Source organism: Heterodontus francisci, chromosome 1, assembly GCF_036365525.1.
Source record: "Heterodontus francisci isolate sHetFra1 chromosome 1, sHetFra1.hap1, whole genome shotgun sequence".
NCBI lineage: Eukaryota > Metazoa > Chordata > Chondrichthyes > Heterodontiformes > Heterodontidae > Heterodontus > Heterodontus francisci.
Window position 1 is genome coordinate 225,208,845 of NC_090371.1, and position 23,089 is coordinate 225,231,933.

At 40.9% G+C, this 23,089-nt stretch overlaps 1 protein-coding gene across 1 annotated transcript; it reads left to right on the plus strand.

The window, feature by feature from the left end:
- The first annotated feature begins 320 nt into the window (after positions 1 to 320).
- LOC137356342 (protein SPMIP2) lies at positions 321 to 23,089 on the plus strand. Its single transcript, XM_068022259.1, has 5 exons — positions 321 to 456; positions 8,467 to 8,699; positions 13,860 to 13,918; positions 16,511 to 16,670; positions 22,735 to 23,089. Exons 1-5 carry the CDS (start codon positions 396 to 398, stop codon positions 22,807 to 22,809), a joined length of 588 nt encoding a protein of 195 aa, XP_067878360.1. The 5' UTR covers positions 321 to 395; the 3' UTR covers positions 22,810 to 23,089.

The following is a 23,089-nucleotide window of genomic DNA, read 5'->3' on the forward strand; positions in this document are numbered from 1 at the left end:
GTATGTTCCCTTCCTGTGTCTGCATTCTCTGATACTCTCTCAGTGCTCTCTCCTTCTGCTGTATCCGTGTCTCTGGGTTGTCTGCTCCTGCTCGCTCACTATCATTGTATTGTCTGTTCCTACTCTGTCGCTGTCTCTGGGCTCTTGCTCTCACTTTGCGCCCTCTGATCCTGCTACCTCCCTGTCTCTGCCCTCTGCTCCTCCTCTCTCACTGTATCTGGCCTTCGTCACTGAACTGTCATTGTAACCAAAGCGGCATCCATAGCAACGCTGGTGTCAATGTCACTTGTTGGAGTGTCAGCACTCACAGTCATTGGCAATGTAACGCAACACGATTCGAGTTTTTCGGGAGCAGAAGTCATATTCAATGCATGCATAAATATAACTAGAAACAAATGTCTCTCCGCAACCTTCGGCGATCTGCTGAGCCAGGCAAAGGATCGGTTGTATTTACAGGTATTTAATAGCTGGATACGGCAGCATTTTGAATTTCACCTAGTCCAGTTCACACGGAAAGCTAAAACCAGTTTCCGTTCTTTTCCCTCATTTCCCTAACGTTTGGACTTAAAACATATTTGAATAAATGTAGATAATTTTTGAAAAGTAGATGTTTATGAATCAAATATTGCTTATAACAGGTTTTATTTCAGAACACATTGATAAATAAAGTGGCTTATTGTATTTCTCAGCAATTTTTAAATTGATGCTCAGCTCGAATTGCTGTTAGATCCCTGGGGGGTTGGATTGATAAATTTATTGGCAAGCGCATCCGCTGCTGCTTCATTTCACAACCACCTACAGTGTTTTTAACATAGGGGGTTCAGAGTAAACATGTTCCCACAAAGAAAAAGGGCGCGACGGCCAAATCTAGAACCCCATGGATGTCAAGGAGCCTACAGGTAAGATAAGGCAGAAAAGGAAAGCTTATGTTTGACACCGAGAACTCAATACTACAGAAAGCCGAGAGGAGTATAGAAAGTGGAGGGGTGAAATCAAAAAGGAAATTAGGAAAGTTAAGAGAGCATGAAAGAATATTGGCAAGCAAAATCAACTTGAACCCAAAAATGTTTTATCAATACATTAAGAGTAAGAGGATAACTAAGGAGAGAGTAGGGCGCATAAGAGACCAAAATGGTAACCGATATGTAGAAGCGGAAGATGTTGATATTGTTCTTGATGACTACTTAGCGTCTGTCTTCACAAAAGAGGGGGGACGATGCAGATATTGTAGTTAAGGAAGAGGGGTGTGAAATATTGGATGTGATAAACATAGGGAAAGAGGAAGTGTTAATGGGATTAGCATCCTTGAAAGTTGATAAATCACCAGGGCCGGATGAAATGTACCCCAGGCTGTTAAAAGAAGCGAGAGAGGAAATAGCGGAAGGTCTGACCATCATTTTCCAGTCCTCACTGGATACAGGTGTGGTGCCGTTTAAACTCTGTTTAAAAAGAGATAGACTGAATAATTACAGGCCAGTCAGTCTAACCTCAGTATTGGGCAAATTATTGGAATCCAATCTGAGAGACAGATAAACTTTCACTTAGATAGATATGGATTAATGAAGGATAGTCAGCATGGATTTGTTAAGAGAAGATATTGTTTGACCAACTTGATCAATTTTTTTGAAGAAGTAACAAGGAAGATAGATGAGGGTAATGCAGTTGATGTGGTTTGCATGAATTTTAGCAAAGCTTTTGACAAGGTTCCACATGGCAGACTGTTTAAAAAAATAAAAGCCTGTGGGATTCATGGAAATGTAGCAAGGTGGATACAAAATTGGCTCAGTGGCAGGAAACAACGGGTAATTGTTGACGGGTATTTTTGTGACTGGAGGGCTGTTTCCAGTGGTGTTCCACAGAGCTCAGTACTGGGTCCCCTGTTATTTGTAGCACATATTAACGATTCGGATGTAAATGTAGGGAACATGATCAAGAAGTTTACAGATGATACAAAGATTGGCTGTGTGGTAGATAGTGAGGAGGACAGCTGGAGGCTGCAGGAAGATATCAATGGACTAGTCAGATGGGCAGAAAAATGACAAATAGTATTTAACCTGGAGAAATGTGAGGTGATGCATTTGGGGAGGTCAAACAAGGGAAAGGAATACACAATTAATTGGAAAATACTGAGAAGTGTAGAAGAAGTGAGGGACCTTGGAGTGAATGTCCACAGATCCCTGAAGGTAGCAGGGCAGGTCGATAAGGTGGTAAAGAAGGCATATGGAATCCTTTCCTTTATTAGCCAAGGTATAGAATATAACAGCAGGGAGGTTATGCTGGAACTGTATAAATCATTAGTTAGGCCACAACTTGAGTACTGTGTACAGTTCTGGTCACCTCATTACAGAAAGGATGTAGTTGCACTGGAGAGGGTACAGAGGAGATTTACGAAGATGTTGCCGGGACTGGAAAAATGCAGCTATGAGGAAAGATTGGATAGGCTGGGGTTGTTCTCCTTGGAACTGAGGAGGCTGAGGGGAGATCTGATTGAAATATACAAAATTTTGAGGGGCCTGGATAGAGTGGAGGTGAAGGGCCTATTCACCTTAGCAGAGAGGTCAGTGATAATAGGAGGCATAAATTTAAAGTGATTGGTAGAAAGATTAGTGGGGAGATGAGCAAATTTTTTTTCACCCAGGGGTCTGGAACTCACTCCCTGAAAGGGTAGTTGAGGCAGAAATCCTCAACTCATTCAAAAGAAGTCGGGATATGCACCTCAAGTGCTGTAATCTGCAAGGCTATGGACCAAATGCTGGAAGGTGGGATTAGACAGGATGGATTGTTTTTCGGTCGGCACAGACACGATGGGTCAAGTGGCCTCTTTCTGTGCTGTAAACGTTCATGATTCTATGACGATTATCCTTTGTACCACTCCACAGTACCATCCTATAGATCAATACTACTGCATGCCTGCAAGAAATTGTAGCCAACTATCAGACCACAGTAGACCATCGCTGTCTCTACATGTGCAAGTTCTTTGCTGCATCCTTGCACCACCACCCCACCTCCCAACCAGGTGTCCTTAAAACAGATGGCAGAAGTTCGCATCTGTTTCTCTGCTGACCCAGATCTTGAAAAGACAGGTCGCCGTGAACATTTCCAAGTGGGTTTGTCAGAGTCTGTAGACATGGTTAATGGGAGCTAAGCCTAGGAATGTTCTCCTTGGCCTGTACACTCTTGGAGGTTGGAAGGGGTTGGGATGAAAGCTGTGCAAGTAAGCCTCTTCCTCTGTGCAGGTACTCCATCTTCTTGCTTGCCACTGACTTCCTCCTCCCTGTAAAGCAAATACAATGGCAGTCAAAGATTCAGCTGGACTAAAATAACAGATTGCCTAACTGAGGAGATTCAACCGAAGGTACCTTCTGCATTAGGCATCTTTCACTGATGTAGCATAGCCAATTAAGAATCAGGCTTAAAGCCAGAAAATGCCTGGCATGAGGTAATGTGACTTCAAGAATAAGTTATGGGGTTTTTAAAAAAAGTTTTCGGGCTTCCCAATGGCTCAATTGGAAAATTCTGGATCATTATGAAACTGAAACTATTAGAGAGGATTCTTCGGGACAGGATTTACTCCCATTTGGAAACAAACAAACTTATTAGCGAGAGACAGCATGGTTTTGTGAAGGGGAGGTTGTGTCTTACTAATTTGATTGAGTTTTTTGAGGCAGTGACGTAGATGATTGATGAGGGAAGGGCGGTGGATGTTGTCTATATGGACTTTAGTAAAGCCTTTGACAAGGTCCCGCATGGCAGACTGGTGCAAAAGGTGAAGTCACACGGGATCAGAGGTGAGCTGGCAAGATGGATACAGAACTGGCTCAGTCACAGAATACAGAGGGTATCAGTGGATGGGTGTTTTTCTGAATGGAGGGATGTGACTAGTGGTGTTCCGCAGGGATCAGTGCTGGACCTTTGCTGTTTGTAGTATATATAAATGATTTGGAGGAAAATGTAGCTGGTCTGATTAGTAAGTTTGTGGACGATACAAAGGTTGGTGGAGTTGCGGATAATGATGAGGATTGTCAGAGGATACAGCAGGATATAGATCGGTTGGAGACTTGGGTGGAGAAATGGCAGATGGAGTTTAATCCGGACAAATGTGAGTAATGCATTTTGGAAGGTCTAATGCAGGTGGGAGGTATACAGTAAATGGCAGAATCCTTAGGAGTATTGACAGGCAGAAAGATCTGGGCGTACAGGTCCACAGGTCACTGAAAGTGGCAACGCAGGTGAATAAGGTAGTCAAGAAGGCATACGGCATGCTTGCCTTCATCGGTCGGGGCATAGAGTATAAAAATTGGCAAGTCATGTTGCAGCTGTACAGAACCTTAGTTAGGCCACGCTTAGAATATTGCGTGCAATTCTGGTCGCCAGAAGGACGTGGAGGCTTTGGAGAGGGTACAGAGGAGGTTTACAGGATGTTGCCTGGTCTGGAGGGCATTAGCTATGAGGAGAGATTGGAAAAACTCGGATTGTTTTCACTGGAACGACGGAGGTGGAAGGGCGACATGATAGAGGTTTACAAAGTTATGAGCGGCATGGACAGAGTGGATAGTCAGAAGCTTTTTCCCAGGGTGGAAGAGTCTGTTACTAGGGGACATAGGTTTAAGGTGCGAGGGGCAAAGTTTAGAGGGGATGTGCGAGGCAAGGTTTTTACACAGAGGTGGTGAGTGCCTGGAACTTGCTGCCAGGGGAGGTGGTGGAAGCAGATACGATAGCGACGTTTAAGAGACATCTTGACAAATATATGAATAGGAAGGGAATAGAGGGATATGGGCCCCGGAAGTGCAGAAGGTGTTAGTTTCGGCAGGCATCAAGATCGGCGCAGGCTTGGAGGGCCGAATGGCCTATTCCTGTGCTGTACTGTTCTTTGTTCTTTGTTCTTTTTTGAATCATACAGTTCAGAAGACTCCAGGTTCAATCTTCAACCTACATTGAGCGATGGTAAGGGTGATACATTTGGGGAGGCTAAGCCCAGACTGGGAGACTCAAAACAAGGGAGGCTGCTTTCATTTTGTGGTTCTTACATTTGATTGGCCTTTGCTAACCATCTAGTTTCCATGACCAATCAGATGCTAAAATGACATACAAAGTGACAATCAACCATTTTAATAATATGGACAAGTTGCAGCATCATAGCATATATGTGGTAATTAAGATTAAAGCTGTACCAGCACTTGCTGAATATACTGCCTATAGCAGGAAAGAGAGTCAGAAAATGCTGGAAAATACTCCGCAGGTCTGGCAGCATCTGTGGAGAGAGAAACCGAATTAACGTTTCAGGTCAATGACCCTTTATCAGAACTAGGAAAAGTTAGAAATGTAGTAGGTTTTAAGCAGGTGAAACGGGGGAAGTGTGGGAAAAAGAACAAAAGTGAACATCTGTGATAGGGTGGAAAGTAGGAGAGATTAAATGACGAAAAAGTAAGTCATGCATTGCCAAAAGGGCAAGAAAAGAAACAAGGAAACAAAAGATGTGTCTAGAGGAGGTGTGAATGCAGAATGATGAGGCCATCCGAAAGCAGAAAACAGAGAAAAACAAGGGTGAGCTGGAAACATGCAAAGAAAAGGAAACTAAATGGGGGCAGAGATTACAGTCTGAAATTGTTAAACTGAATTAAAAGCAAAATACTGCGGATGCTGGAAATCTGAAATAAAAACAAGAAATGCTGGAATCACTCAGCAGGTCTGGCAGCATCTGTGGAAAGAGAAGCAGAGTTAACGTTTCGGGTCAGTTCCAGAAGGAAAAAGAGGAAAGAGAGTTTCAGAAGGAAAAGGAAAAAAGAGAGTTTCCATTACAAAAGGAAAAAGAGAAGAGAGTTTCAGTTACAAAAGGAAAGAGAATTTCAGCTGGAAATAAAGGAAGTGTGATGATACAACAATCATGAACAAGTCTGAAGAGTTGTGAAAAAACAGACTTTGCCTTTTAAAAATGAACCTTTATTTTAAAAAGTGAACAATGTGTCCAAAATGGCCACTGAAAAAGAAAGCTTGGCCTTTGTGTATTCAAACTGTCTGACAAGGACAAAGGACAAATCTTCAAAGCTAAGAGGTGTCAATTGAACCCATCCCACACCCATCCTAAAACAATCCAGAATTGAATGTCTTCTTCTGAAACAAAGAAGGTCCTTGGCCATTGTGCAATCACCATGGGGAAGAGACCAGAGCGTCTCCTACCAGGAGGTGAGAAGTAACACAGCTTTACCTTAAAAAAGACAGCCTAGAGAAACTCCAGAGAGAAAGAGAGAAGACAAAGCAACATCTAGCAGCTTGTATTCCAGTAAATTAGAAGGCATGTGCCCTGCTGTAGAATCCTACATCTACATTAGACTGCAGTGAACGAGAAGTGATCCACTGTCTTTCACTGAACTTTCAATCAAGAGAGAAATCTACAATCATCTCAGGCCTTCACCCAATTTCCAAGAGAATTCAACAGGTTTATCATGCCCTCCCCCAAACTGAAAATGCACTTTCCTTTTTTTCCCTTTCTATCTGTCTCTTGTGTGTGTATGTATGAGCGAATGCATGAGTGGATGCGGTTGCAACAATTTCGGGATAAGGCATATTGGTCAATAGACAATTGATTTTTCTGTTTTTAAACCTACAAGAAAACCTGTCTCTGTCTGTTTATTGGAAAAATAAAATACCAAGGGGTTAAACCCTAATAACAAAACACTTGCTGCAGTCAGGTGGAGAGTTGAAGAATGAGAACCACCCACATTGCACCACATGGCTGTAACAAATGTTAGACTTTATAATTAGAGCACTCGAATATAAAGGGGAGGAAGTTTTGCTATAGCTGTAAAAACTCTGATTACACCACATTTGAAGTACTGTGTACAGTTCTAGGCATCACACCTTAGAAGACTTACATTAATCTTAAAAGAATTGCAGCGTAGATTCACCAGAATGTTACCATGTCTCTAATGGTGAGAGTATAAAGAGGGATTACATAATTTGGATTGTATTCTCTGGAATATAGAAAGTTTGGAGTGATTTGATTGAGGGTTTTAGGATTTTGAAAGGAATTGATATAGTAGATAGACAGAAACTTTTTCCCTGGTGGGGTGTCGAGAACAAGGAGACATAATAATCAATGGTAGGATTCTGAAAAGTGTAGAGGAACAGAGAGACCTTGGTCTGTATGTCTGCAGATCCCTGAACGTAATAGGACAAGTTGATAAGGTGGACAAGAAGGCATACAAGATGCTTTCCTTTATTGGCTGAGGCCTAGATTAGAAGATCAGGGAGGTTATGCTAGAATTGTATAAAACACTAGTTAGACTGCAGCTAGAGTGTTGCATACAGTTCTGGTCACCGCATTACAGCAAGGATGTGATCACACTAGAGAGGGTACATAAGTGATTTCTGAGGATATTGCCAGGAATGGAGAATATTAGCTATGAGGAATGATTGGATAGGCTGGATTTGTTTTCTTTGGAACAGAGTAGGCTAAGGGGAGATTTAATTGAGGTGTATAAAGTTATAAGGGGCCTAGATGGAGTGGACCTATTTCCATTAGCAGAGAGGTCAATACCAGAGGTATAGATTTAAAGTAATTGGTAGAAGGATTAGAAGGGAGTTGAGGAGTATTTTTTTTCACCCAGTGGGTAGTGGAGGTCTGGAACTCACTGCCTGAAAGAGTGGTGGAAATCTAAAAGATTCAGAGCAGGCTTGACATGGTAGATGAGAGGATGTTTCCCCACATGGGGGGAATCTAAAACTAGAGGGCACAGTTTAAAATAAGGAGTCTCCCATTTAAGTCAGAGATGAAGAGGAATTTCTTCTCTCAGAGGGTCATTAATCTTTGGAATTCTCTACATCAGAGAGCGCAGAGGCTGGGTCTTTGAATATATTGAAGGCTGAGTTAGACAGATTTTGATCTACAAGGGAGTCAAGCAAGGATTATGGACAGCAGGCAGGAAAGTGGAGTTAAGGCCACAATCAGATCAGCCATGATCTTATTGAATGGCAGAGCAGGCTTGAGGAGCTGTAACCTACAGGGCTATGGACCAAGAGCCGGAAAGTGGGATTAGACTGGATAGCTCTTTTTCAGCCGGCATGGAAATGATGGGGTAAATGGCCTCCTTCTGTGCCGCAAATCTTTCTATATTTCTATTTATCAGAGCCAGGCCATTCAGGAGAGAAGTTAGGAAACATTTCTTCATGCAAAGAATGGTAGAAGTTTGGAAATTCTTCCACAAAAAGCAGTAGATGCTAGTTCAAGTAATAATTTTAAATTTGAGATTGATACATTTTTGCTAGCCAAGAATATGAAAGGATTATGGAGCCATGGCAGGTGGATGGAGTTAAGACACAGATCAGCCAAGATTTCACTGAACGTTGAAACAGGCTCGATGGGCTGAATGGCCTAATTTTGATCCTATGTTCCTATGAGACTGGAGTAACATATCAAACATGATAAAAGTAGGAGTAATTGTTGTCACATTGCAATTTTGTTTCCAGGACCAGATGCTTCAAGAGATTACAGATCAAAATTGCCTGACTTTCCTTACTACATTGGTGAGAGTCAACATGTATCTGCTGAAAGTACTGGAAATCTAAACTACTTATATCGTGCTGCACCTTGCGCTTCATATCAGCTACCCAAGCAACACTATGTGGGAGAGATTGGCTGGGGATGGTGTTTAGGCCATAAACTGAACAAATCCAATCTCCTAAGTGGCATGCAATTCAAGGTACTAAATTTATAATTATTTAAAACATAAGTGTTAATTCTTATTCATATTTATATTTGTTGGTCAATTTTTGTGTCCATCAAACTTGGGTATGTTAATGCTGAGGAGTGGAACACTTTTCCATGTTTGGTACCTAGCATAAGTATCAAGAATGTACAGATAAACCACAGACAAGAAGCAGAGTAGAACAGCATGTGCACTACCCCAATCTAAATCTCAAAGCAGGATTCCCATCTGCACCAGTTACTTTTTTCATTTCCCAAACCAGCCATTATTTTGTCTTGAAACTGAGATTGCCACCTTGTCCTGAATTATGATGTATACATTGTTTTGTGAACCTGCATCCATTCAGAATTTAGTGGAGATTCAACTCAATTCATGTAGTACTGTTACAACTGACAGAAAGAGGAGGCTTTAATTCTGCCAGTCCGGATTGGATCAAACTTGGGTCCAAAAGATGATAAGCCACTGCAAGTGAATTTCCTTCTGTAACATTAGTGAAAGTGTGGTGGAAATCACATTTACATACTTAAACAAAGTTACAATAGGGTGCAGGGGAAGCTCATAGGAATTTCATAACATTGTGCTAACTCATTGTGGTATCCAGATCTCTCAAAATTTCTAGTATCTTTCATGGATATCAGGAATGAACTGTATGAACAGAAGGTTAAACTGCACTTACAGAAGTATATGTGGAAGATTTTGCTGAGGGTGATTACCAGGCAGTAATCAAATCCAGATGAAGTTATTCTGATAATTGATCATTACCATCCAACCACACAATTACAGCCACTATCCTATGTGCCTCTAAATAGTGCGAGTTTGATTGCCTTTGATGTTGTTCATGGAGAAAACATAAATAAAGCAAACATTTGTGGACCTCTAGTTCCTTTGGCTATTGTCTCCCACAACCTAAATCTTAGATTCACTTTTTTCTTTCTGTTTGCCTTTCTCTATAACTCTCACATATCCTCCTCATTGTAATCTCTGTAGTTTTCTGATTTTTTTCACACTCTGTCCTTCTCTCCAAATCTCTCCTGCACTCTCTCTTCTATAAATCTGCCACTCCCCTTTTTCATACAGTGGGGCTATGTAGGTAATAATCTGCTGGAACAAATGAATGGAATAAAAATCTACTCTAGTAAAGCAGGGGAATGGGACTGACTGGATTGCCCTACAGAGAGCGGGCATGGACTCAATGGGCCTAATGGCCTCCTTCTGTGCCTTAGTGACTCTATGACTCTAGTGTCTCTATCTTTCACTGTATATGCATCTCTCACTATCTCTGCATATATTGCTTTTTTCCTTAATGTTTCCCAGTCTTTTCTTGCCCTCACCTTTTGTGGCGAACTGGAGGATTTTTCTCACCTCGGAGATACAGAAAGTATGTTGTCTCACCAATGGGCACCATGCTACAGGCTGACCTTTCAAGCATCAGATTAATTTTCAAACTTATTTGTTAAAGTATATCTGTAATTCCAAAATGTACTGAAACAAACCTTAGTGATATTGTTTCAATACTTTGTAAATGCACAGTTGTACTATATATTTTGACATAGGTAGAGCAAGACTTATCCTGTGGTAGCATTAGGTGGTGCGGATCTCCATTTCTATTGCTGACAGGCAAGAATGTCCGATGACAGTATTTGTAAAATGTGGAAACCTTGTTCACTGTTATCCTGTAGTCGTGTGCTTTTTCCCTAAGATGTGATGCACATTATATCCACAGTTGAAGAATGAAAGGCTCAGTAAACCTTGCTGTTTCAAACCCAGGTCCTGTAGACCCAATACAACACAGAAATAACTGAGCTCACCCCCTCCTTTCTCCTCTCCTTCCCTATTACTCATCCCATTCTCCTCCCGAATCCCATCATCTCTCAATCCCCTCTTTCTCCCCTCCACATTCTTTTCCCCTCTTTCACCCCTCCCCATCCTTTTTCCCTCCTGCTCTCTTCCCATCCCCATCATAATTCTCTCCCCTTCTCCATTATAGTTCACTCCCTCTGCCCTAACGTCATCCTCTGCTCCCCATCCACCCAGGTTCCCATCCTCTCTCTCCCCCGTGGTCCAGATAGCATACAGGAAGCATAGTATTACAAACCACAGTATAATCAAGTTTTTGCATGATCTGTGATTTAAAAGTAGCTAGGAAACAGCTAAAACATTTAAAAGGGCTAATTTTAAAGAAGTGGGGAACAACTTAAGCAAGTTCTGTACAGTGGCAGGGAGTGGTCAATCATCAAAAAAGAATGAAGGAAGATCACTTGGCCCATGGAGTTTGGGTCTATTGCTATTTTGTTTACTATTTCTTTACTAATACTAATATCTTGAAGTTCCTCATTTTTACTAGACCCTTGGTTTCCTGTTATTTCCAGAAAGTTTTTTGTGTCTTTGACCGTGAAGACAGATACTAAGTATTTGTTTAATGTCTTGGCCATTCCCTTATTCCCCATTATAATTTCTCTTGCCTCTACCTTTAAGAGATCCATATATATTAGTATATATCCATATACTAATCTCTTCCTTTTTATATACCTATGAAAACTTTTACAATCTGTTTTTATGTCCCTGGTGATTTGATCCCCATGGAGACCATCAACAAACCAAAAGAATCAAATCCACCGACTGACCTTAATTTAGGAAACAAAAAAACAAATGGACAAGATTTCACTTTTATAAATTTTGCTTTGACACTCAAACAAAAACCAACATAAATTAAACATGAAGTAACAGTTAAATCATGGTTGAAATATATATATCTTAAAGGTTATGCGTTAATCATCAGATGCACCAAAGATAGTTCTCACAAGTCCTCTGAGCAGTCAGTAAGATAGCAACAAACCGTCACAAAGTTCTGCAAAATCAGGAACATCCTCAGATATTTTTCCAAGTCCTTTACTCCAGGATGCAGATAGGGAAAAATGATGTCCCATTGATAACGAGCGATGCAATCTTCCCTTTAACGGTTCGGTCTTGTCGCCTCTTGAACAAATTCGGCCTCACCCACAACAGTCTTGATGGTGTGGTTTCACTGATAACTCTTTAAGTCACTGAAAACAACTGCCATAAGTCGTATTCACCAATGGTCAGCTCTCAGAGTCCAATCTCCTCAGTCTGCAGCCTGTCTTTTTAAAAACAACTGCCTGCTGTTTCTTTCACACACACAAAGCAGTCCATTTGAGTTCTGCTGAACTGTAATCTGAGCCTTGAATAGCCCTGGTCACACCTCTCTCACATGACTCTGTGACCTGTGCTTTAAACTGAATAGGACCTGTTTGGTTTCCCAGAACTCTGAAGCTTTTAGTTTCATTTTCCAGTAAATGGCTGCCTCAGAAAAAACACAAGTTTTGAATCAAAAGTCGTAACACCTTACAGTTCATTTAGCAAGTCATCGCTTCAGATAATGGCCTGAAGACGTTCCTTCATCGGTCTCGCACTGTGGACTCCATCACACTAGCTAGTTTACTTTTATATCCTATTTTCTATTTATCGATTTCTTGGTCCTCCTTTCCTGAATTCTAAAATCGTCACAGTCCTCAGGCCTACTACACTTTTTGACAACATTATAAGCCTCTTCCTTTAATCTAATACTATCTTTAACTTCTCTTGTTAGCCATGTTTGGATCACTTTTCCCGTGGGGTTTTATTCCTTAAGGGAATGTATAATTGTTGTGAATTAGGTTTTTAAATGTTTGGAATTGACGCTGTACCATCATATTTTTAATCTAGTTCCCCAATTCCAGTTCCCCAATCTACCTTACCTGCATCGTTTGCTTTGTTCACATTTTAGACCCTAGTTTTGGACTTAACTAAATCACTCTCAAATGCAATATAAAATTTTATTATATTATGATCACTCTTCCCCAGAGTTTATTAGTTTATTACAAGTTAATTAATTCACCCTTTCTCATTTCACAATACTAGATCAAAAATAGCTTGTTCCCCAGTTGGCTCAAAGACATACTGATCTAAAAAACTATCTTGTATGCAGTCCATGAACTCATCCTCCAAACTATTACTGCAAATTTGTTTTGCCCAGTCAATATGAAAATTAAAATCCCCCATGATTACTGTATTACCCTTATTACATGTGCATTTAATTTCCTGGATTATACTCTGCCCTACACTATAATTAAGGGGCCTATAAACAACTCCCACCAATCATTTCTACCCCTTACTGTTTCTTAGCTCCACCCAAACCAATTCTACTTGTTGATTTTCCAAATTAAGACCCTTTCTCTCTTCTGTCTTTATCTTATCCTTTGTTATCAAGACTACCTAACACGCCCCCACCTCTCCTTTTCCATTTTGCCTATCTGTACAAGTCAAGTACCTTGAAATATTTAATTCCCAACCTTAATCACTCTGCAACCACGTCTCCATCGTGATTATTAGACATTAATATATCTGATCTATCTATTAATTCATCTATTTTGTTGTAAATGTTTCATGCATTCAAATATTTATTTATTTTTCTATTTTTCCCTGATGTCACTGTGTGTATAGTTGCCTCAAGTGGACAAAATGCAAAATGCAATTTTCAAAACACTACACCACATTTCTGTTCAAGCTCTTGGGGCTGCTCCTGTGGTGCTCCTCACTCTCACAAATCTCACCTGCTGCTCTGCAGTGCTTCTATTTAAATTCTTGGGGCTGCTTCCTTGGTGCTCCTCAGTCTCCTTAGTCTCTCTAGAGTCTAGTTTATTTCTGCCTAGATTTCTCATGTTTGACTGTACTGATGTTACTGAGAAAAGAATTCAACACAGAATCACTGTTACAAGACTGCATTTGACAGTTTATAACATACAGCTCAGGAACAATGGAAGACTGACTCTGAAAACAATGAAAACTGACTTTGAATGAACCTTCCTCTATATCATTCAGGATTATGTGGCATTGTTCATTCAAGTAATAATGCTTTTTATCCCATATAGTTAATGTGTATCTCTGCAAAGATACTTGTTAAATAATACCATTGGAATTCAAATATGAATTCCATCATATATTACAAATGTCTCTTTTGTTTCTGACCTAATGGAAATATTCTCAGGTTCACCAAGCTGTCTCATCTTTGAGAGGTAGATATAACTCCAATAAGTTTGAAATATAGCAAGTATTAGCTCATCCTTCACCAATTTTCTTCATGTTTTTCATTTTTAGCAAGGAGAATTCCGACAGCGTTCTGACGACAAAGTGACTCATCGGTATCAAAATCCATGGTATGTATGTTTGGACACAACATAAACATATCTTATAACTTGCATAAGGCAATCTTAAAACCACATTCCATAGATTTTACCATAATAATTTGAGTTTCACTATTCTCAAGATTACAGGGGCTGAGTTCTATCCACAAGCACATGCGTCTTCTTGGGGAGAGTATCATTTTATTAATGTGTGTGAATCTCTGCATCAACAGGGCCAAATATATTTATCAGTTGTAGCCATATGTTAAGGAATCTACACACTTCTATAAATTTATCTGGTTTTGATATAACACTTCAGAATTGAGAGTTTCACCTTTGTTTCTGAATACATACGAGGAATTCATAGATTATCCACTTTTGGTATTTGCTCCCATTCTGACACTACACCTCTCACATCACACCCACTTTTTGGTGAAATGTTAGAGGGATAAAATTGGTTTACACACATAACGTGAAACAGGCTTGTAGCGATTGGCAGCCGCTTTTTCACTGCGTCCGATTTTCTTTCCATTAAATTTTGCAGAATGATAGTTCAAACTCTTCTTGGAGACTCATTTCCTGGTCTCACTGTCATTTTTATTTGCCTTGAAATTAAAAATCTTAGCAATATTTTTCAAGTCAATGGAAAATAAAAACTGGTGCAGTGTATAACAGGGCACCGATTTGCTATGAGCCTCTGTATCGCTGATACCATAGAGCAGTTTTACCCCAGAGTTCCATGCACGATCTCTTGTGCCTGAATGTGGTAGTTGCTAAATTGAACTTTGTCTGATGTCTTCAGAAGTGCTCTCCATACCTCACTTTGTGCAGGTTTCCAATTTCTCTCCCGTTGAGGTCATTCATCCACAGGGGTTCTGCTGTTCTTACATTATGGGTGCAGCCCTAATTAGTTGTGAGAACCAGGCTTAAATGTGAGTTTTCCTAGTTACATCCATAACACATTGAACTCAAAATTCCAGTCTTTCTAATGGAGGGAACGCCAGAGTTAGAGTATGGCTACCCGACGGGACCCGACGACCTGTGTCGGGTTCGGGTCAGGTTCAGGTTGCTCTTCCAGGTCCGGCATTCGGGCTCGGGTCGGGTCGGGCCAGGTTGGACACACTATCACCACCTCCGGTAAATGGCTGCAATGTTAATGTACTTTTTGGACTAGAAAGGTTGTTTAGTTACAGTTTTTAAAGCTTTTGTAGATAAATAACAAAGTGAAAAATGGAAGCTAGGTTAACTGATGGTCGGGTCAGGTCGGGTCAGGCGTGGGAAAAAATGAAAGGACTCAGGCCGGGTCGGGCTCGGGTCGGATGTGGTTCTGTCGGGCTCGGATTGGATTTCATTTGCAGACCCGAGCCAGCCTTTAGTCAGCGGCACAGCCGCTTACCGACTGGAGACAGAGGACCAATTAAACCAATCAAGTGGTCAATTTACAGCCATTTCCTTCCCCCGACATTTTACATGTGTCAGGACCGGCGGGTAAACCATGGTGGCCTCCCTTCAGATTCCCAGGTGGGGGGAGGGAGGGGGGCACCTTCCTTAATGGCCACTCCATAGCTCATGGAGGAGACCCTGGCAGCAATGGCTGCTGCTAGAGGATTCACCCCTCCGAATCCATTCCTCCGATCACTGGGGCCTGCCTGCCTGGACCCGGCACAGTAAATAAAAAAACTTACCTGGCCTTTGAGGGTGCCTTAACATAAAGGTGCCTCTTCTTCTTCCTGTAGCCTCAGCAGCCTCTATCAATGAGGCTGCCAAGCTACCAACCCTCTGAATGGGCCAGCAGCTCTGAGAGGTGGGCCGGGTCCTCAAATGATGGTCCCAGCGACAGCTTCTTAATTGGCCAGGGTTCTGTCATCCGTATGTGTGGACTAGGCAATTGCTTTCAGACCCAGCAGAGGGGAGAACCTAAGATTTGGGAAAATTCAGGCCTGTATGTCCACATACTCGTCTGCGAAATTTGTTCAATGTATGCCCCCATTTTATAAAAAAAAGCCATATTTTTATTTTGAAAAGCATAATGGATAGAAATCCTATCCTTTCCTCCTTGCAGATATGTTGTTAGTCAGAAAATAAATTGACTGGTTTCCTAGGAGTTTAATGATCACCTTTCCAATGCGTAGCACATCTGAAAACTTAACACTTTTGTTCAACTATTGGTCATTGCTCACATATGAAAAAATAATAAATAATTAAAATTTACATATATCAGATGGGGCTCTGGATATGTGGAAAGAATAAAATGGACACCTTCAGAACCTTAGCGTGCAATCTGACTAATCTATTCTGTCCCTCTAGTTATCCTCTGAAGACATAGTTTAATCTATCTATCTGTCTGTCTAGCTATCTATTCTCACATTTATATATCTGTGTACATAAAATCAGTATTAGAAAAATTACTGTCACGTTTCAAATGTGTTTAATCAAAACCCCACTGTTCAATGTGAATTGTGGATAATATCCCATAGAATAAAGTGGAAACTGCTAATTATCTAACATGCAATGTGATAGTCATGCTACAATTTTGGTGAATATTCTCTAGTTTGAGACTAGATGATCTAATTTTTTTTAATTCAGCTGCTGAAAAAAATACTAACTTGCTCTCTAAATTGTTAGGCAACCACCTCCAGCTGTCCTTGATTGGCAAAGATGTGGCAGAGCTTTTCTGGCATGGCCCCTTAAAAGAATTAGAGATCCCAGAGACTGTCCATGGCATCAAAGGACTGCAGTAATCCCAATATGTGAGACTGAATCGACTACACTTTCTGAAATTCAGGTACATTTTGATTATTACTGCTATGTCAATTTCTTTGCTTGTGCGTATGCTGCTTATAAGCAAATTCTCTGATTTATGGCTTTAATGGAAAAATGAATTGCAGAACTTGATCCCAAAAACTGTGGCAAAAATCCCAGAACATTTTTCAAATAAAAATGGAATTTGGCTTATTTAGTCACCATAAATCAATGGTGCTCCTTATGATTGATGCAGTAAAAGAATTTGCCTGTTATTTGCTGACCAAGTCAATGGTATTGGAACAGCTAAACTGAGGGACAGAGAGAAGTAAAGTGGAGGAGGGGGAGTAGAACAGTGAGACAACTGGTACATTTTTTCTGCTTCTAGTATTGATATTTTAATTGCATACAGATACAACTGGAAACAGATTGCCCACTCGATTCCTTAGTCAAGGAATGCTGCATGATCTAAGGACATAGAATCTAAGGACATTTGTGCCTGAATTCCCAATATTCACTCCTGGTGAATGAGACCTCCTGACAAGAAAATAATTTTGTAAAATTGCTCCCAGTTTGTATACATAGTATATATGGACAATATGCTGATGAGGATTCAGCATTATACTGCAAGTTTAACCTCGTTCTATCAGCAAAGTGGGTGTTCCCAGTATACTTTATATATATACTGTCACGCAGCCATAAAGACGGGGCTAAAATGTGGCGAGTCGAAGAGACTTAGTAGTTGGCAGGAAAAAAGACAGAGGCGCAAGGGGAGAGCCAACTGTGCAACAGCCCCGACAGACAAATCTCTCTGCAGCACCTGTGGAAGAGCCTGTCACTCCAGAATTGGCCTTTATAGCCACTCCAGGCGCTGCTTCACAAACCACTGACCACCTCCAGGCGCGTATCCATTGTCTCTCGAGATAAGGAGGCCCAAAAGAAAAGAAAAGAAAGAATACTGTCACGCCAACGTGCTATGTTGAATGATAATTTTTTAATCCACCAGCTGGAAACTTGAATTTTTTTTTTTGACTGGGACAAGGGGTTGGGATTTCTTTTGTTTGCTACCAGGGACTCACCCAATGAGTCCACTGGCTTTAGCCCCTTTGAATTATTTTATGGACACAAGGTGACAGACTCTGTAAAACTAATCAAGGAGAGGTTTTTATGACACAGGGACAAACCTTCCCTGTTAGACTACATCTCCTTGTTCCGAGAATGGCTCACGAGAGCCTGAGTGGTGGCTCAGGAACACCTAAAAAAACTCCCAGACAGCTATTAAAAGACAGGTGGATAAACATGCCAAGGCCAGAACATTTCAGCCCAGAGACCATGTGTTATTGCCAGTACCAAACAGGGTGAACCATTGAAAGCCCAGTTCAGTGGCCCATACAGAGTAGTAAAGAGAATTAGCAAAATGAATCATATAATGGACACCCTAGACTTCAGGAAAAAGCAAAGGCTGTGCCACATCAATATGTTAAAGCGCTATCATAGCTGGAAAGGGGACAAACAAGCACAGGTCTGTCAGGCAGTCAGGAAAGAAGAGGGTGATCGGGACAGTGATGACGAGTTAGAGGGAGGCTTGGAGAATTCCCAAATCGAACCTCCTACCATGTGGTTAGTTAACACTGTTGTTAGGGCAATTACACACTGTACTCTCCTATTTAAACGCAGAACAGAGAGGAGACCTAACAAGGCTGTTCACAGCATTTAAAGGGATCTGCAGGGACAAACCAGGGTGCACAATCCTAACCCTACACAGTGTGGATGGAGGCAAGACCCCTCCCATAAAACAAAATCCCTATCGCCTATGTCTCAGGAAACAGACCCAGGTTCTGGAGCAAATTCAGTATATGCTGGAGCACAAGCTACTTGAGCCCAGTCCGAGCAGTTGAAGATCTCTAGTTGTGCTTATGCCCAAACCCAATGGCTCAACAAGGCTCTGCATTGATTACAAGAAGGTTAATGTAATGGCCAAGGCTGACTCCTACCCGATTCCACGCCTGGAAGATTGTATTGATAGAGGAGGAAACGCAACCTACATAACCAAGATAGACTTGTTGAAAGGATGCTGACAAGTTCCCTTAACCACCCAAGCTAAAGAGAGCTCGACTTTTGTCACCCCAGGCGGCTTATTCCAATGGCGGATGATGCCTTTTGGATTAAGAAATGCCCCAGCCACCTTCCAAAGGCTGATGAACCAGGCAGTGGCTGGCCTACCCAACTGTGCAATGTACCTGGATAATTTGTTAGAGTACAATGACACTGGGGTGACCACCGAGACCAGTTAGATGCCCTCTTCCGAAGGTTAAAGTCAGCTGACCTCATGGTAAATCTTGCAAAGAGCAAGTTCGCTAAAGCTCAAGTAACCTACCTCGGGCATGTTGTGGGTCGGGGCAAGTGCTGCCCAGAGCAGCAAAGATATAGGTGCTGATAGATTTTCCCGTCTCCGCGACCAAACGGGAAACAATGCAATTTTTGGAGATGTCTGGATTTTACTGCAAGTTCATCTCAAACATCAGCACTATAGCCACCCCACTGACAGACTTGTTACAGAAAAAGCAAAGGTGGTATGGTCAGGGAGGTGTCAAACAGCTTTCGAGAGGCTGAAAGCCATCTTAACCAACGAACCAGTGCTGGCAGTTCCAAACTTTAACAAATCATTTAAAGTGGCAGTGGATGCTCGTGACCTAGGGGTAGGTGTCGTCCTGCTCCAAGATGATGAATTAGGCATTGAGAAACCAGTTGGGCATTTCTCCAAAAAATTAAACAAACATCAAAGGAGATAGTCTACTGTGGAGAAGGAAGCCCTGGGACTGTTGCTGGCTGTCAAGCACTTTGAGGAATATGTTCAAAATGGATATAGAGAGACTGTAGCTTATACCGACCACAATCCTTTGACATTTGTGGAGAAATTCAAAACCTAGAATGCAAGGTTTTTTTTAATGGAACCTGCATCCTTAACACCTAAACATTATCACATTGTAGAGAAAAACAATGTGATAGCTGACGCTTTATCCAGAGTCCGCACAGAATCATCCCAGATGAAAATAAAACTAAACCAGAGCATGGCTGTGATAGTGTGAAACTGATAAGTGAGTGTTTAAGGATGAATGTGTGCGTACAGTTTTTTAAATTTACGATCTTATAGTGAAATGCTCCTGTCCTCACATTTCATTTCACATGGTGTGGAGGTGTCACGCCAACATGCTATGTTGAATGATAATTTTTTAATCCACCGGCTGGAAACATGAATTTATTTCTTTTTAAAGAAATTAAAAAGGAACAGATAAAAGGTGACTTTGCTACCAGCTTAAGATGAGCATCCAATTTGCAACACATTCCTATGTTCCGAGGCCTGTGCGGTAGAGACAAAGTGTCTTTCCCGTCCTAGCAAGAACCAAGTCCTGGGAAATTTAAGGGAACTGCCTGTTCTCATTAGCAAAGCTTCAAGACTATCACTTGAACAATGGGATCCTGGTTGTGTGAAAGGAATCCCCAGACATTGGCTGTTTTAGTTACAAGAAGAAATACACTACCATGCTTGAATCAGTGGGTGACTGTCATGTGACAAGCCCCTCTCATCTGTGTGTTTTAAGCTGGTGTTTCTCTGCAGCAGGCTGACAAGTATCTGGACTCTGACAAGTGCAGACTTAAGTGGGGGTCCCTCCATTCTCCATCTCTCCGTTCCAGCTTGTGAGCTTCGAACTGTGCCTGCTGACTGACCACCTCTGCATACTCTGGCTGCAACCAGAGACCCCTTGGAGGAAATCATCCGCATCACTGTTTCCAAGTAACCCACTGAATCAGCCATCTAGCTCTTTAAACCGGAAGCCTGAGGGCCACTGAATTCAGCTAGAAGCCAGCTGAGTTACCAAACTCCAGACTTTTGTTTTCTATGGACTCTAACTTGACCAATCTACCCTTCCCCATTCTGAAAACCTATTTGTGTGTGTGTAAACATCGTGTGTGTGTGTGTGTATGTGTGAAAGTTGGTGCATAGTTTATTATTTTATTTAGATTGTTTTAAGTATAATAGAGCTAACTTTATTTTTGTTAAACTCAAGATAACCTGTCCGATTGGTTCTTTTTATGATCATAGCAAGTAAATAATCACTCACTGAATTGGCAAGTACATCCACTTTAAAAAAGAATTAAACCTGTTGTGGTCAAACAAGGAGAGAGAAAAGAGGGAAGCCTTTCGACCCCTCCTCACCTGACCATAACGATACTATATATTTAGCATTTATTTGTGATAACAAGGATGTGCGGAGTTCTATCTTGAAAATCGTCCGATTCCTCCCACCATTTCCAAAATTAGTAATACATTATTGAGAAAGCACTAATCTTGAAATGTATTTAGAAAAATATCACACAATAATTGTTTGGTTTTAGTTTCGTGCAGTGGTACTAAGATTTAGGCGATGAAGAAATCACTAAGTGTGAGGTACAAATCAGAGGGGGAATTCTTTTTGGTAACTCCTGTTTTAGTGAAGCTGATCAGTAGTGTAAAATGGGACAGCTCTCCTGAAACAGAAATCTTCAATGGGGAGCCCACTCTAATACTCAGTCTTCTACCAATAAGGCTCTTCAAAGACCCATTTTTCAAGACCTGGGTTCTTTTTTTTAAATAAAAACAGAATGTGCTGGAAATACTCAGCAGTTCAGGCAGCATCTGTGGAGAGAGAAACAGAGTTAACGGTTCAGGTCTGTGACCTTTCATCCGAACTGGCAAAGGTTAGAAAAGAATTAGGTTTTAAGCAAGTGAAGTGGGGTGGGAGGGGGGGGGTGGCGGGGGGAGAGAACAAAGGGAAAGGTGTTTTATAGGGCAAAGGTTAGGAGAAATTAAATGTCCTGGGACAAAGGAAAAGAGTGTGTTAATGCTTGTGGTGAAAAACAAAGCATTAGTCCAGAGAGAGTATGAAGAGCAGAATAATGAGCAGCTCTGACTACATGAAAAAAGGTATATGGTTAAAAAATAAAATAAAATATAAAAAAGGGTGGTCATGCTCTGAAATTATTGAACTCAATGTTCAGTCCGCAAGGCTGTAGAGTGCCTAATCGAAAGATCAGCTAATGCTCCTCAAGCGGGTGTAAGTCCTGCCTCGGGACAATTAAAGCCCGGGGACCTGTAAAATGCAGGACGGATCCCCAGGCTAGGTGGAAGCGGGTGAATTCCCGTCCACCTAAGGTAAATTCCAGCCCCTTAACATGTTTCTTTCTCCACAGATGCTGCCTGATCTGCTGAGTATTTCCAGCACTTTCTGTTTTTATTTCAGATTTCCAGCATCTGCAGTATTTGGCTTTTATTCTTTTTTTTAACCCTTCTAATAACTATGGGATCATCACAACTTGTTTTGAACCAGAGTTCAATTATTTTAAATGATATAAATACAAGTAGTCTTCTATTTAACTCTTCTGGCATTTGTAGGCCAAAGTCTAGGAAAATATAAGAGTCTGGTGACACAAAAGGGACTTGAATGAGGTACCAGAAGGTACCCATGGAACTAAACCCCAGTATGATTCAGCACCTTGAGAAGAGAAAGCTGCATGCATGTGCTGTGTGAAAAAGAAATAGTTTAAAAATAACAACATGTAGATGCAACAAACTTATATACCTGGATCAGTGCAAAAACAATTCCTGTTGAGGCAAAGAATGAAAATGGCAGCCAGTAGTTATTGTGTCTTCTAATGCCTTATTGGAAATACTCATTAATTGCTTGTTAAATGTTAGAATCTATTTCTGAACATCAATATGCAATGACTAAAATTTGTTAATGCTTGAGGGTAATGCAAACCCAAAATCTAAAGTTAGCATAAAAAAGAAAGAAATTTACTTAGAACCTGGATGGAAAGTTCCAACCCTCCTCCTGTTAACTTTATTCATCCGTTGTATGCTATAGTGTGCATTTCTTCGATTAACTTTGCAACTCCAAGTTATTCTACATCATTGCCCTTCATGTTGCCCTTCAACAAACCATTTTTTAAAAAGTATGTACGAAAGTGTCTGTGATTGATTGTAGCATTATTTTGCTCTTTTAATTTTGTAGTTTCACTATTTTTAGGAATAAAATGCATCTTAAAATATTCTTCTTTTTTCCCAGGATGATACTTGTGAAAAAGAAGCTGGCATTCCACTTGACCTTGAAGAGCAACAACCAGTCTCCAATAATCCTTAGTTCAGATAGTCTGGGATTTCCTGTTCATTACTCAACTCATTACTTTGTCCACAACTAGAACTGAAAACCCAGGCGAGTGCCAGGTTCCACAAGCTTAATGACTCAATTGGACATGAGCTTATTGACATATTTTCAATTTCATTCCCTTGAAATCATTGGGATTTAGATATATTGATAGAAGTGGATGGACAATACCTGTTCAGTGATTTACTTGTGTATCATTTTCTACTTAAAATGATCAGAAATTGAATTCCAACAGTGTACATATTTTTCAAACATA

Excerpts from the sequence above, each read along its gene's own strand:
- LOC137356342 (XM_068022259.1), top strand. The coding sequence starts at position 396 with ATGTCTCTCCGCAACCTTCGGCGATCTGCTGAGCCAGGCAAAGGATCG. Across the intron at positions 457-8,466 it reads AGGATCGGTTGTATTTACAG|GACCAGATGCTTCAAGAGAT; the intron begins GTATTTAATAGC and ends TTTTGTTTCCAG. Across the intron at positions 16,671-22,734 it reads CTACACTTTCTGAAATTCAG|GATGATACTTGTGAAAAAGA; the intron begins GTACATTTTGAT and ends CTTTTTTCCCAG.